Source organism: Scophthalmus maximus, chromosome 10, assembly GCF_022379125.1.
Source record: "Scophthalmus maximus strain ysfricsl-2021 chromosome 10, ASM2237912v1, whole genome shotgun sequence".
In the NCBI taxonomy this organism is placed as follows: domain Eukaryota; kingdom Metazoa; phylum Chordata; class Actinopteri; order Pleuronectiformes; family Scophthalmidae; genus Scophthalmus; species Scophthalmus maximus.
In genome coordinates, this window is record NC_061524.1 from 12,436,740 (window position 1) to 12,452,046 (window position 15,307).

General features: G+C 41.0%; 1 protein-coding gene across 31 annotated transcripts in view; it reads right to left on the reverse strand.

Moving 5' to 3' along the window:
* Nucleotides 1-2,277: 2,277 nt before the first annotated feature.
* The window catches only part of LOC118283604 (neurexin-1a), a 231,974-nt gene continuing 218,944 nt past the window's right edge, over nt 2,278-15,307 (reverse strand). For all 31 annotated transcript variants that reach the window (XM_035605752.2, XM_035605794.2, XM_035605776.2 and 28 more), the window contains one exon: nt 2,278-4,143. In XM_035605752.2, the coding sequence (XP_035461645.1) occupies nt 3,839-4,143 (305 nt within the window). In that variant the 3' untranslated portion in view covers nt 2,278-3,838. The remainder of the gene's footprint in view (nt 4,144-15,307) is intronic.

Sequence of the window (15,307 nt, forward strand, 5' to 3'; positions counted from 1 at the left end):
TGCAAGGCTAAGGATTTCATTGACTCATGCAGTCTTTTTACTGGCATATGATTCCACCAGAGGGCTGAATACTGTGATCAATATGATTGTTCACATAAATATATCAGATCACAACTGTTTATTTTTTAACATTGCCATCACTGGACTTATGAAGAATGAAACAAGCGTCTTATCAAAAGATGCTTTTTAGGTCCATCTGCCGTCAATACGTTCTTGAACCTCGCGCTCTGCCAGCCTGTCTATGAAGAAAGCACATCGATCCAAGAGAAAATAAATCATTTCGATCACAAATTATGAACAGCTCTCAATTTTGTGGCACCTGTGAACATTAAAAAGACATCACGGATTACAAGAATGCTTCGGAAAATAAGCAAATTTGTCTGCTAAAAAGACAATGTGGCAGAGGTGACTGAATGTGGAAAAAAACACAACAGATCTTTACAAAAGATTGTTAGTGGCAGTGAAAACAATCCCAGAGTCTTATTTTTAACCACTGATTTAGACAGGCATCTTTCTAGATTAACTTAAAACAGCTGTAGTCTTAAATCTCCTTTTTAACTAAAAAACAAAACACAACCTCAACTCTTCTGTTCTTTTTTCATTTTACACACATACCCAAACTTCCATTTAAAGGGTAATATCTGGATCATCATAATAAGATTACATTTTGACACAAACCTGAAGGCTGAAACTTAGCTTTGTGCCATTGGGTTAATACACTTCATTGGTAAGGCCAATTGTATTGTTTGTTATTCGGGTATCTCATAAGGTGCTGTTCGGTGTTGTGGCATGTGACAAGCCGTTGAACTCATGAATGTATTACTTAAAGGACCTGAAGGTAGATGCTGTTGTGTTTCTGTCTGTGCAATTCTGATGAGTATGGATAAGAAAATGTCAGATGCGCCAATCAAAAATTTTGCCAGTTGACTTTCTGCATTGCAGTTCATCTTCTCACCGCCACTTGTTGCACCACGCCCACACCAGCATGGGTCTGAGCATTTTAACATGGTGCCTTTGTTCCTTTTTGTATGAACGTGGCCTCATGTGTGATATTGATATTGTGTCAATGAGCGCCTAGCCTGCAAAAGTATCCTTGAGCAAGACTCAGCCAACAGAAAAGATGAATTTCCATATGGACATCAGTAACATGTCACACGTTATCACATTAGAAAGCTGCTTGAGCAGCTGATGAAGAGCTGTGACAGATCCTCTTGAGGAACCATCTGTTTGCTGCAAGGGTTTGAATCCTGCACATAGTCTGTCACACCTTCATGCTTTTGTTCCAGTCCACCTTCTCTACTACCTAAAAAAGCGAGCCAAGTCCTTATAGTAAGTAGGATGTAAACCTTTTGTTGAACAACAGTGGGCCCACAGTTCAAGCACAACTTTCCTCCATACCTTTGGCTCTATTTGCGCCCGTGTAGAGATATACTCTATGTGCTTAGTGATGCATACTCTATCGGATCCTCGGTCAGACCATTACTAGATTTCTGGGTAGATTCTCCACTGCGAGATTCAGACTTTGCAACTTCAATTTAAAGTCAAGTAATAGCTCAGTACTAAAAGTTAATTTAGCCAGACGGGAGTATGGACACATCTTATCTGATGGGGTACACATAGTTTATCTAGGGATAAAAACTAACATCTTGCCTGGAGAGGTGTCTTCGATTTAATGTCAGCTATGTTTAAAAGCAGTAAATATGGTGCCTACAAAGGCCTGTTTAGGGCCTAAACACATGATTTAAAACAAAAAAAATCAAAATCATATAAATAAATGAAACATATTTTAGGCAGTTAAAATGTTAGGCTGTCTGGAAAAGCTTTTCTCTTAGCAAATGACATAATGCATAAATGGATGGAATTGCAAAATGTGACATCAAGAGCCTAAACTTAACAAAAAGAAAAATGAACTGGCTCAAAAGCACAGACGTCAGTATTAATGCTCTGAAGCAGAACTCGCCCATGAACATCTGTTAAGTCTCGGGGAATGCTAACACTACTTTAATCGTTCCATCACATTCACAAGTCAGACATTGCTAAATCGGCCAATAAAAGGGTGTCTGTACGAGGCTAAATGCAAATCATAAAACATGCATGTTACTCTGATACATTTTGCCAGTAGACTGGTTTAAGCCCGCTCAGGTAATATTTTGTTCATTCGGTTTTTCAAATCTAGTTTTCTATAATGTTTTTTTTATGTGGAGTACAAGAAGTTAGAGAAACAATTGAACACAAAAAACAAAACACTCAAGAGGAAATAAGAGAGGGGCAAACACAGAGAATTTATAATCATCATTTATAGTTCAAGGTCATGTTCCTCATACTCAGTCAAAGTACAGGTCTCTGGAAAGCAGAATTGAAGGACAGAATGACAGAACAAACACAGAACAGCTGAAATGGAGACGTGTTTGAGCTTTTCCTCCTCTGGTTTCGCATCAGTCCAAGCACACATCGGACAATCTTATAATACCACTTGGAAACACGCACAGCAAGTTAAATTATATTAATCATTGTCATCATCCATCATCATTCTTGGTCTTCACTCTCACTCATGTAAGTTAGAAGGAAGGCAGTGATTCTACCAGTAACCTTAACAGATCCACGTCAGTTGTCACGTCACACTTTTCCACCCACTCTTTTACAGTTTTTAGGAATGGTTAGGCTATTACTGGTCTGGGATCATCTATCTCTGGTTGGCATTTGTATAAAAACTATGTAGGAACACATGTAAAAACAGGGAAGAAATCAAATTATTATTCAACTGAAAAAAATGCAGATGTCTTCATAAAATATTCTATGACTAGCAACACTTATTGACACTTATGTCTTCTTTTTGTCCATTTTTTTGGTTTTATTCCAAAATGGTAGAGGAGCAGTTATAGTTTGCATCATCTATACAACAGGCTATAAAACACCACTTTGTCACAGTCCAGAAAGCACATATAGATGTGGTTGTACTGTATATAAACATATGTACTGTAATAAGATAATTTTTCGTGCATGGCTCCCGAATGATCACTTTTGAGACGTCGTCAGCAGTCTGAGGAAACTCTCACCTTTGAGTTCACATGGTGTGAAAACGAAGGCCTCCAGATTCCTTACTGGCACAATGGACATATTCTTCTTTTAAATCATAGTCTTTCCAGAGAAAGTGCCATCCATTGTCATTTTTGTGCTGTGGCAGCTCAGTCAGCCAGGTGTTAGTCTTTGCCGGCCATCACTTCCTCTTCAGTGAATACTTTGGCTGATTCCAACGGTCAACCATCTGGGATTTTTCTCTCTATGAGTTCACTGTCCCCTGATATTTTTTCCCCCTCTTCCTCCACATTACATATTTGGCGTGTTTATGTAAGTATTTAACTATGCATTGTGTCATTTTTTTCCTAGAAAAAGTCTCAACAACACAAACACAGGCAATGTAAATGAAGACATTGAGTTTGTAATGCTGAACCTCTCTTGGCAAAGTGCATCTGCGCTCCTTTGTTTACCTGAAACAAGGGAGTTAGTTCACATGATCCTGGCCAAGGAAGAAAGTCACAGATGGGTTAATGTTGTTTGGTTGACATGTTAGATAGGATTTTAGTTCATTTTCAACTGGTTGCCAGGGCCAATGTTCCATCTTTCTCTTCATGGACTGTATATGTTTTCTATCGCCAGTGCTTCAGTCTAAAGAAAGTTATTTTTTCATTTTTCATATTTACTTTTCAGAGCATTGTCTTTTAGGAAAAATGACTAAATAATGTTCATCTTTGTTATTATACTGTACACATGTTGATGTCCTGATTTGTCTTTTTGATAAATGTTTTAGTTGGTCTGACAAAGACCAAAGGTTTGAGCATCACACGTAGTACTCCTTGTCCTTGTTCTTCTTGTTCTTGCCAGTTGTCTTTGCAGTGTTCACTGGCTTCTCTTTGACTACGGTGCCGTTGGACTGTGCGGAGTTGCTGATGTAGTTGCGACTCTCATCTACGTGGTACGAACCTTCATCTCTGTTGCGGTATTTGTACATGGCATAGAGAAGGATCAGAATGCACAGTGCTGCTGCTGCTACAATGCCAACCACCATCCCTGTTGTGCTGCTGGACTCCCTGAAGACCTCCGATGTGCCTGGAAAACTCTTTGGCCCAGAACCAGTAGGATTGGCTGCAAGGGAAACAGAGATATGATAAGCACAAATGTACCTCGCCCACCGTTTTCTACATTTTGATCATTATTAGTATACCTAGATTTATGGAAGTGAGTGAAGGCATTACTTCTGGCAGCATGTGTGGATCAATATCACAGTTTAAAATTAAGTGATGGCATAGACATCGTCCCTAAAGGTTGTTGAGGCGAAAAAAATTAATGTAGGATGATAGGATTGAAGTTCCTGCTTTATAGAAACCTGTGCAATTAGACAATGAGTAGAGACAAAGACCAACAAAGACTATCATTCATGATCCGGAATGAAATTGCATACAGAGGTCAGGATGAGGGGTTCCCACTCAAGTTCTTTCTGACTAACTCAATTAAATGAATACAATAGTAGAATCTAGCCAATTAAATACCAGCTAAAACTGTCAAAACTGACCGTCACAGTTAAAACACACAAAAGTCTTATGGCGATTTTCAAATAAAAGATTGTATTACACATCCTTTGGCAGTCTTAAAATCCATGATTACTCTGAAAATTGTTTTCAAATACCAGTCAATCCTACAGCACCGTGACAAAAATGAAGAATCTATTTTTAAATAAACGAAGAAGCATTTTTGTTTCGACCTTTACCTTAAATACATGCCATTTTACCTGCCTTATCTAGTGCCGAGCATTTACATTTCTGCATGACATTGTCCTGGTGACATTCATTGAACTGTATTGATGGTATTCTGGAGAGTGAAGGTGAGAGAGACTTGCAGAATTCAGAAGGGAAGCTGCCATGAAGACTAAAGAAGACAGTGGAAAGGTCCCTGCTCATTACATGTTGTATAGTACAGTCATGAATGAATATGTCATATTCCAAAATTTGCTATGGATTCAAGCAGCGTGACTGCATCACGTAGTCTGTGAAAATAAATCTTTCAGGAAAAAACAATTCTTCAATTGACTCAGCAGATTTTGCCAAAGGCTGTCCCCACGTCTGTTCTGAAAAGGTGCCATTCAATGGAGCATATTCTGAAAACACATCAGCCCCCCCCCCCCCTGATATTATTCAGTCCTCCTGGCACATCTCTGTGTTTTTTGTAGGAGTCATCATTTCTGCTTAAGCTCTCTTTGTTGCATTTTTGAAATCCAAATACGCAACGCTAACATTTGGAAATGAAAGCATTCTGGTTCCACTGGATTGGGGCACAAGATACTGGAGGCATTTACAGCTTGGTCCAGATCATAGTTATATTGACGTGGGGATGTTATGCTTCGCTTTGCATTTACCCCGGACAAACTTACAGTAACAACAGGAACTGTGTTGTGATGTAGGTCAAGAATTAGTTCCTCTATGTTGACTGGACAGTTATGTTTAACACTTCGAACAAGCTTTGCAGTATTCCACTTTGCTGCCGCTCCGCCTGTTATTCCCTGTAAATGACCCACAGTAGGGTCGAGCGTATGGGGACTTAGTTATTTTAAGGCATAAAATAGGTAGGCATTTAAGGGGTAAGGCCACCATAATCATGCTGAGAGATGTTGAAAGTGAAATGTTGGCAGGAGGTGTTGATGCATAAAAGTGTATGTCTTCCAAACAAAGGACAATAGAGTATTTTGTGTTGTTTAGCGACTGGATGATAACGGCAGAATATGTCAGCATTTAATTGCATACGTGTTTTACATTGAATAACATTATACTTATTATTTTTAACTGCATATGGTAATTAATGTGTTGCAATTCTGCTGCCCTGGATGTGCACTTAACATTTCTTAACTCCTCATTTACAAAACATACAATACTAGTAGGCTGCTGTATGTGTCATACTATTAAAGCACTTTTGAAATGTATACTGCAGTGATATTAAGTGGGTTAAAGCATGGTGATTATTTATGTGTAAGATTTCCTTCATTTGTAATGTTTTAGGTTGATTTGTAGCTAAAAAAAAGACATATTTTTAGAGAATTTTAAATATTGTCAGAGATTGTTATTTATATATGATTAAGGGTGTTGAATGGCAAAAGTACAGTATTGGGCCTCAGAGTTTGGGAAAATATTGTAAGGCAACAGTGTTATTTTTTCTTTTCTTACAGTTGAGCTACTGCACTCTATAACATTAAAAATTTCATGAACCATCAGTTTAAGTGACATTCACCAGGCGATGCTATACTCCCCAGCACACTGAACAATTTAATGAACACTGAGACATGGCTATATGAGCAAATGAACAGAAACCTATTGGGATACACGTTACTACAATATTCATACGGATTTTCGTTAATATTCATGTGAGCAAGTCATGAGATGTTTGCATCATTTGATTTTTCATTTACTACGACAGGTGTCAACATTTTTAGACTTCAACAACATGGGTATTTGATATTTATTGAAACTTTCCCATTCTGATGCCCCACTTTTCACTCTTCTTTTTTCCAAAACCATTTTGGTTTTCGAAAATAATTGCATTCTTCAGCTTTGATATTGAACCAGTTTTTTTTAAAAAAAGGCAAAGAAACTCCTCTCTAACCAGAAACCGAGACATTGTCTCTTCATTATTCAATCCTTTGATCTTGGTCAGTCACAGTAACATTTCCACACGAGTAGCTCTCTTCCTTAGCTAGAACCCCGTATCCACAGTACATAACAACTATCTATCTTACATCAAAAGGAAAAGACATGAAAAACAAAATTTGGCTGCTATTGAAGTTTGTCATAATCACCTTGTCTTATCATGTCACATTATTTTTTCATGACAGACTAACTTCCCTGAGCATGAGCAAAGAGGGAAGTTCTTGTTCTCGTTGAAATGAAAAGGTTGTCTCTTCCTGATCCGTGGAGGACGGGCGGAATTTAGATGATACAGCAAACCCCATTGCTACACAATACTTTGTGGCAATTTCTCAATGTTGAACAAATACAAAATAAACTCAAGTTTTCTGAGATCTTTCAGGGGAGGTGTGCCTGTTCTTCAGATTAATGATACTGCAACTCCATTTTTTTAAAAATAAAAAGCTGTGCCGAAGCTGACCCTTTAATTTTAGTTTTTTCAAACAGCAATTTCCAGGCTTCCATTGGCTGGATAGAATTTTATAATATTAACAGACTCTTGAAACATGCTTGAATTTTAATTTTGAATTCAGAATATTGCTTCTTTGATCAAATTAAATGCAGACCTAATGTTTGCTGTTTACTCCAGTTTTAAGAGGCCTGCCATTTGAATTTCCAGTCATCTCGGCGTGAATGAAAATCAATGTTTATATCTAAAACTCTAAAACTAAACATACAGCATGCATTCAAAAGTTCTACATGATTAAAAGCTAAATTTTGCCACCCAACAGTTTGTATACATTACACTTACCCCTTACCATACTTTATTTCACACCTATTTTACAATAACAATTATTTTAACAATTGTTACTATCCCATGTTTATATAATAACCTCCTTTTTTAATTAACTTTCAATGTTCAGTTACACTGAGTGCACAAAGCACTTTTGGGAATAATTTCCACCAGTGAATAGGGGAGTTAGTGCACATAAGCATGCCCACTTCATATTCTGAATGCTGTCCAAGTTATAATGCAACACTTCAGTTCTCACGATTCCTTTTTTTTCTTTCTCTGTTGTGTCTAACTCATTACTGATGGTCAAATAAAGCAATTTTTTTTATTGCATTCATATCTCTTCTTGGGTGACAGCTTAATGGCCACACAAACGTCACTTTGCAGGGCAGAACACTCGCTAATAACCCAAACAGATGGCCCAAATGTCTACTTTAGGTACCTCTCATTCATGCCAGACTAAAGGGCAAGGAAAGTGTAAACTCTAAAGGGGAAAAGTTCTCTTAAGCTGTCCGCCAAGAGTGGAGATGCTGCAGCCGTTCATTGACATTTTCCACCATGGTTAGACTGATCAGCAGCCTGAGTACGCTTCCAATGCCGGTAGACATTCAAGGACAAGCGTAAAAGTACCACTGGGGGATCGGGTGTGACTGAGCGTTGCAACAGATTAGCTCTGCTCGTGACAAGCCCACTTATCCTTGCAGACAGGTGTGAAGAATGCTCTTGCCTTGTAGGCAAAAGCCACCGGTTGGCAGGGGTTTTTCCCCGGCAGGCCACTGCACGTGCATTAACGGTGAGTTACTTTCATATTCGCTCTCTATCCTTTGTTTGGGGTCAAAAAGTCGAAAGTGTAGATAGCAGAGCAGGTTGACGGAGGAGGGCGCTCGGGACGTGGCAGCTGAGGGCTTGTATACGAGACCCCGGCTGGCTCCTACAGCGAGGTGCCAGAGCTGGAGGAGTTCTGAAGGCAGGCGGTCTCAGACTGCCCAATCAGAGGTGAGTCATGTGATAAGAGCACCATGGCGCACCGTTCTAAGCGATCTAACACATCAAGCTGTTGGCGTTGTTATTTCCTCTTGCCTGGTTCTGTTGATTGGCTCCCAATAGGCTTCATTCACACCGAGTCCTGGGAAACCCTAATCAACATACCACAAATTTTCTTTCATTACCGCATTAACACTGCATTTAGCGAAGTGCTGAAACAGCCGCATTTTGTCCAAAAACATTAGCATTCATTACAGCTCATTAGTTTGCATTTGGTCTCAGCAGTGTATGTGAGACAGTCACCTGATGGCAGGCAGGGATCCTTTGTATCCCCCAAGATTACCTGATGCACTTGATGATGCGGCTCATTTGTCACCCATAAGCCTGGCTGTGCTCTCTGCCCCGCTCGCCCTCCGGTCGGGCTCCAGCACAGTAATATGGCAGACACGGGGGCCTACGAGAGAGCCTCATAAGATCTCGGTCAAAATGCATCTGCCAGTCTGTTCAGTAGCAGTCCATCACCTCAGACTGGAGGCACATAAACTGAGAGAGAAATAGCGCCTGAAACAAGTGTTTAAAATGATGGCTGCTCTTATACGCTCCACTCAAGCGTCCCCGACGGTAGAATTAGACGTGGGGAAGATGACCTTAAAGGGGCATCTAGCTTCATGGCAGCATAGTGGGGGTGGTTTTTATGAAGCGATAGATGTAAACTCATGGGGGGGGGGGGATTGCAGTTATGTAAAAGCTGCCAGAATAATTTTCTCCTCTCTGCTTCATCCCACAGCAAGACTTAAATTACAGTATCACTTTCAGAACATCATAAAGTCCTGTTTTATTCATAAGGGCAACAGTTAACATTTCGTCACAAATCGTTGGCTTTCACCAAACCTCGCTGAGATTTCCCCAGAAGGAAAACCGTGAAAAAAAGGAGGAATAAATGATCTTACATGTGACCCAGACCCAGGCAGCAAATGTTAGTGAAGAAAATGAAATGGCCTGACCAGGAGTCTATCAACACTGAGATTGGTTTGGCTTCAGTGTGCCAGAGTTTATATGATAGCATCTCTTCTCTTAATTCTACCTGAATTCAGGATGGATGTGTGATTTCGCCTCGGACAGCTTGTGAAATGGAACTTGTCATTTAAAAAGCCTGTACAATGCCCGATGTGATTCCCCTTATTTTTGCCTGACTTCTTTTGGCCATGTGCTCCCAAGGAGAGGAACGGGATCAGAGATTCCACACTGTCAGGTGGGATTTGAATAAATGGGCCTCTTCAAAGACCATTTCTCCTCATTTGTCTCCAGCGAGAGGGTTCATTTGTTTGGTAATTTGTAACAGGGTGAGCAGGTTGATGGGGGCCATGGATGAAAGAGAGAGAGGAGGGGGTTGTAACTTCAGGTGTGCATGAGGATTGTTGAAAGCTAATGGAGCAACCCGCGCTACTTAGGATATATTGAATGGGCAGAGTGGGCTTGACCTTTCATTAACTGGTGGTGGTAATAGGTCGAGCGAGTTATGCAGAGCACATATGGACACTGCTTTTTGTTAAATGGACGCACTTTGGCACTTTATCTATCACCCAGGATAATTGAAAGAATTCCCTTCGAATAGCATTTCGTAAGATGGTAATAAAAGGAGATTTTTTGTTTGTGTTTGAGCCGCCCCCTTCAACCTGAAGCGGCTGATAAACGTGAGCAGTGCATCATGCATCTTCGAGGGCTCAAGGAGGTGTGGTGTTGTGGTGCCTTCTGAGCGACCCAGGATTGACACATTGCTGTAATTCAGCCAGATAAGTGTTAGACCATCTTCTCACTGCACATATCCGCCCATAATCACAAGCTGTCTGAGCCATCATATAGTTGGGGATCAGTCTGCAGACAGGACCCTGTATCTACTGCAGCAGGGCTAGAGCACTTATTAAATCCCTCTTCCCTCTTTAATTATCTGAGTGTCCTCATGAAGTGATACAAGCCATCCTGTACTTGTGACATGCTGGCAGTGGGCCCGATGACAGCATGCATGTGTGGGTCTGAAGTGGCTCTGCACATGCTGATGGTGGATGATGAACAGAGAGCCGAGGGAGCATGAAATGAGGTCCAAATGAGAATTATTAAGAGGTGTTGGATTTAGCCCAGTAAAAGGTATCGTGCAGTTTAAGCCCTTGCCCAGAGGGTTTCCACTAAAAAGGGTGAGATGAAAGAAGAGGACGACGCTTACTCAGCTTGAACACCACGAGTCTGGAGCTCATCTCTTGATCAGATTGAGTCAGGTTACACGTTCTCAGGGTCTATATTTGTATCATTTACAGAGGGTTTACAGGCACACGGCTCGACAAGATCTCACAAAACCTGCAAGCAGGTAATGTTGAGCAATACAGGGGCGATGCATACCCTGCATGCATGCTGCATATACCCATTTAGGCGGTGCAACCTTTTTTTATACTGTAATAATTCCATTTAATAATGATGTTGTCATGACACATATGGTGTCATTGTCTGACTTCAAGTTGACATCACAATGAAGTCCTTCTATTCATATGATGTTAAATTGTTTTTCAATTTATGAGTTCATCGTTAGATTGATGTGTCGATCATGTCGCTGATACAAAGGGGAATAATTGTCTGTCCAATATCAGCTTTAGATTGTCTCTCTTGCCCAATTGTTTGCGAAAAATTTCTTGGAGAATGTGTTATTGTTGGCCTTGATCTTTGACTTATCAGCTCCATAGCTTTTCATCCGGAGAAACCCTTCCAGATGATTATATTTCCATATCCCCCCACGTTAGGTGAAAATGCATCCATGTGCTGTTGAGTTATTTTGCTTGTGCTGCTATGCTGCCGCACATATTAACTACATTCTAACACTTTCTCTTATTTAAAAATTCTGACCCAAACTGTTTATGAAATTTGAATGCAGATTTTCTTTTATTCCTATATGTCTGTTCTTATATCCAAAAAACATGTATTCTTTTAATCCATGTGAATCACTGGTGTTTTTATGCTCATTGTATTTGGGAAGGAGAATAACAAAACAAGAGTTTGACTTTAAAATACACATTTCACATTATATTTAGTTAAAGCTTGTTTTTCTTTTCTGAGACTATTTCTTATCCTCACAGCAACATAATGGCCAACATCACATAATGTATTATGATATTAAACATATTTCCTACTGTTGCTAGAAGAAAGAGTTGATTGACTGAATGTTTGGTCAACTGTGAATCGTTGCTTAGTATTTCCAAGCCTTAATTTACTTATTCTAATATCATAGCTGACCTTTGGCTGGGCGTTGTTTCTTTTCTTGGGAACGCAAAGTCTTTCATGCCCTACTTAGACCGATAAAAGGACACGTTGTGTTAGCATCAATGTCAGCAAACGCCAAAGATGTGTGGTGGAAAAATAAAAATAATTGAAAATATAAATATGGGTGGATTAGTAAAGAGAAAGACTGACAGTGGGTGTGAAAGCCTGTTTCCTCACAGAACACACTTCATTTAAAATAGGATGTAGAGAGAAGACTTGGACGGCATAATCCTCCCTGAAAGACTTCAGGAGAACAAAAATGGCAAAATTCCCTGAGATTGTCTGCTTAAATTGGCAAAGTCTGCAACAGCCACTGCAATATGTTTTGCATTACGCTTGAAGGTCGTCAGTGTGTTTTGAGTGGCATGAGCTCTGATCACATTCAGGAGGGTTTTTCATTTGTTAAACCATCTCTTCTGGCGGCACTGTGTTGGCATGCGAGGTGCATGCCACTGTGTTCAGCAATGAACACGCACAGATCTCCAGCGGGGTATGATTGAATAACCTATTAAATGTGGGCACTGACCTCTTAAGCCAGCACAGTGCTCTTGATGTTTCATTAATCTCACAGCTACTTTTAAAACAATAATTTACTCTAATTTTTTTTTGTCCCTCCTCCTAGCCGAGTGCGTTCCAGCTATTGCCATTGGGTTAAAGAGAGCATTCATTTGCCGTTTGATTTATTGGTTTACTCTATGTATTGTTTCCCCAGCCATAAATTAAATCTATTAAAACAAATGTCAAACACATTAGTAGCTGCTAATGTCACTGCAGAATGCTTCAGGACAGAGAAGGATGAGAGATCGTAGAGAGAAGTGGAAACTAGAGATGATTAACCTCAACCTCCCTATGGGCAATCCACAGTGAAGGGCAGCTGGAGCTGAGAAGGCACTGAGAGATTATTTGTGAAATGAAGAAGGCTGCTTATATCAAAACTCTCACTCAGGCTGCTGGTGGGAACTTAGTCCATTTTTGGCCTCATTCTACATAATAAGAGTCGGTGGAATAGTGGAAAAAGGTAAAGTTGCCAACATATAAAAGACCAACATCCGACAGACGCATCCAATAATGTGTGAAGATATGTCACTGCTTTTGCGAACTCTGCGACGAAAAAAGTTTGGAGGCAAAGATCAGAGGACAGCAGGTTTAAAGGGAAGGAGCAAGAAACACTCCCTGAGCACATTTTTAATTTAATTTTTAACATTTTACATCATATTCTGGTCACTTCACTGCCCATTTCCTACAGTTTATCGTCATATAGCAATAAAAGATTTCTAAACTGAGCATTTACTCAACCTCTCTTAGCCATAGTAACATACTAACCCAAGTAATTCAAGGAATAGTTAGATATTTCGCGAAAATGTTGCGAAATAATAATATGCTTAATATTTGAGTGGAATTATTGGTTAAAACAAACAAGCAAGTAAACAAACTATGCAGTAAGTAAAACACTAGGACACAACGCTAAATGCTCGGTGGAGAAAAAAACAGAATGACAAGGGACAAAGGCAGGTGCTGGATGTAACCTTGAATATGTGCCGGTGTGCAGCAGCTGCCCTCCATCAACGGCCTGCATGACGCCCATGAGATGAAGGCGGTAGGTAAGAGATATCCGTTCCATCTGACTCCCTGCAGCTCTGCAGCAACCCGTTCCATTAACTTTTACCACAAAAGCTGAGGTTGCCGGTGGAAAATCCACACCCTCTCGATGGGGTGTTCACCAGACAATTTTCACACAACCAAGACCACATCTATATTTTCTCCAGTTGATTGGCCGGTGTATATACAGTATAAACACTGCAGGACTCATTTAAGCTGAATGCCATAATTTAAATAGCATTTGCTATAACTGCTTTAAGCAGAGTATTTGCACATCGCAGGCCCAACATACAGAGACACACAACCATTCACTCTCTCACTCACACCTACGGTCAATTCAAATCTCCAATGAATCTAACCCCATTCTGCATGTCTTTGGACTGTGGGAGGAAGCCGGAGTACCCAGAGAGAACTCACGCACACACGGGGAGAACATGCAAACTCCACACACAACGGCCCTGCTTGGATACTTGAAGCCAGAACCCTCTTGCTGTGAGACGACAGCGCCAATCACTACACCACTGTGCAGCCCCCCGTAGCAAACACGGGTGCACTAATGTGCGCCTGACGCAGTGGTGTTCAGCTGCCGAGTCCTATATGCACACTGAATCAGCCTCCTATTACTGATCAGATGTATTACAGCATCATGGGCCTGTATATTCCTTTGTGGTTTCCAGAACCAGGGGGAAGGATTCAATTTGCTTGAGTATGATCTAATCTGAGCCTTGCCGGTTGATAAAGCTCTGCTGGTACTGCTTGCTTTCCATGGTTTCCAGAGGTAAGAGAAATAAAGCATTGGCAATGAATGAGTTTACCCGTTTGATGTCACTCAACGGCTGATAGGCACTGCTGTGGGACGAGACACCAGCGATACACAGGACGATCTAGAGCTGACCTCGGGCTATACAAAGCTCACGTAATAGTCCCTTTTCAAAGCTCACCTCTTGGGATCACTTATGGGCCAGCATTATACTACAGTATAAACAAGTGCCGTGGAGCCTGAGCCCAAGTCAGAGGGAGAAAGCGAGAGAGAAATCAAAGGTTTTACGCATCTGGCCCTCTGCTGTCGAGTTGGCAGACTGAGCAGACTGGGAAGGTGTCGCTTGAGAAATGATATATTGCCTGTGTCATTAAAAGGAGTCGGCTGAAGAGTAATACGAGGAAGTGGTCCTTTATGGGCAACAGTGGATCCAGCTCTTTGTGCACAGCAACTTCCACTGAGACGTGGTGGGTGCTCGGCAGGGCGTGTGAATGGCTCTGAATGTAGATATTAATCAGGATGCGGTGTTAGACAGCTGCCACCCTGGGAGCCAGCAGCTCTGGTGTCAAATCCCCTTCAGTGATCACAGAGGGAGAGGGAAACTCTGCTCTGAGAGTGCGCGTCCCTGAGCATCACACAGTTCACGGCGGATGTTTTGGCAGATGCCCTTGTCAAAAAACATCATAATGCAAGCTGCTGGTGTGAATGAGTACGCGCACCAATCTCCTGTGTACGGTATATAGCAGAGTTAGCAGATGTACATTGGAAGCACCTATTGTGCCGCTGCCCAGTGGGAATATCACTCAAACGTGCAGTGTGAGAGTTATGGGAAGAGAGTAACTGTGGCAAATGCTAATCTTGCAAGGCCAAAGGAGCAGGAAGAGAGACAGACTTGAAAGTTGAGAGTCTTTGCTGTGGGGCAGACATTAATTTAGTGAAGGTTTTATGACCACACACTGATCGATAGCACATCTAGATGGATTGGGGGGCCTTGGGTCTGGATTTAATTGTTCTCTGCGCTTCTCATCACTTCAGAACGCATTCGAAAATCCTTCTATTCATAGGCGGGCGCTAGGGTCAGACTAAATTGCCTTCCATGTGTGGCAAGGTAAGAGATTAGAAGTCTGGCGGCATTGAAGGGAACAAACATTTACAATCCCAATTTGTCAGAGAAAAGCTGATAAAGCAGAGGCATTT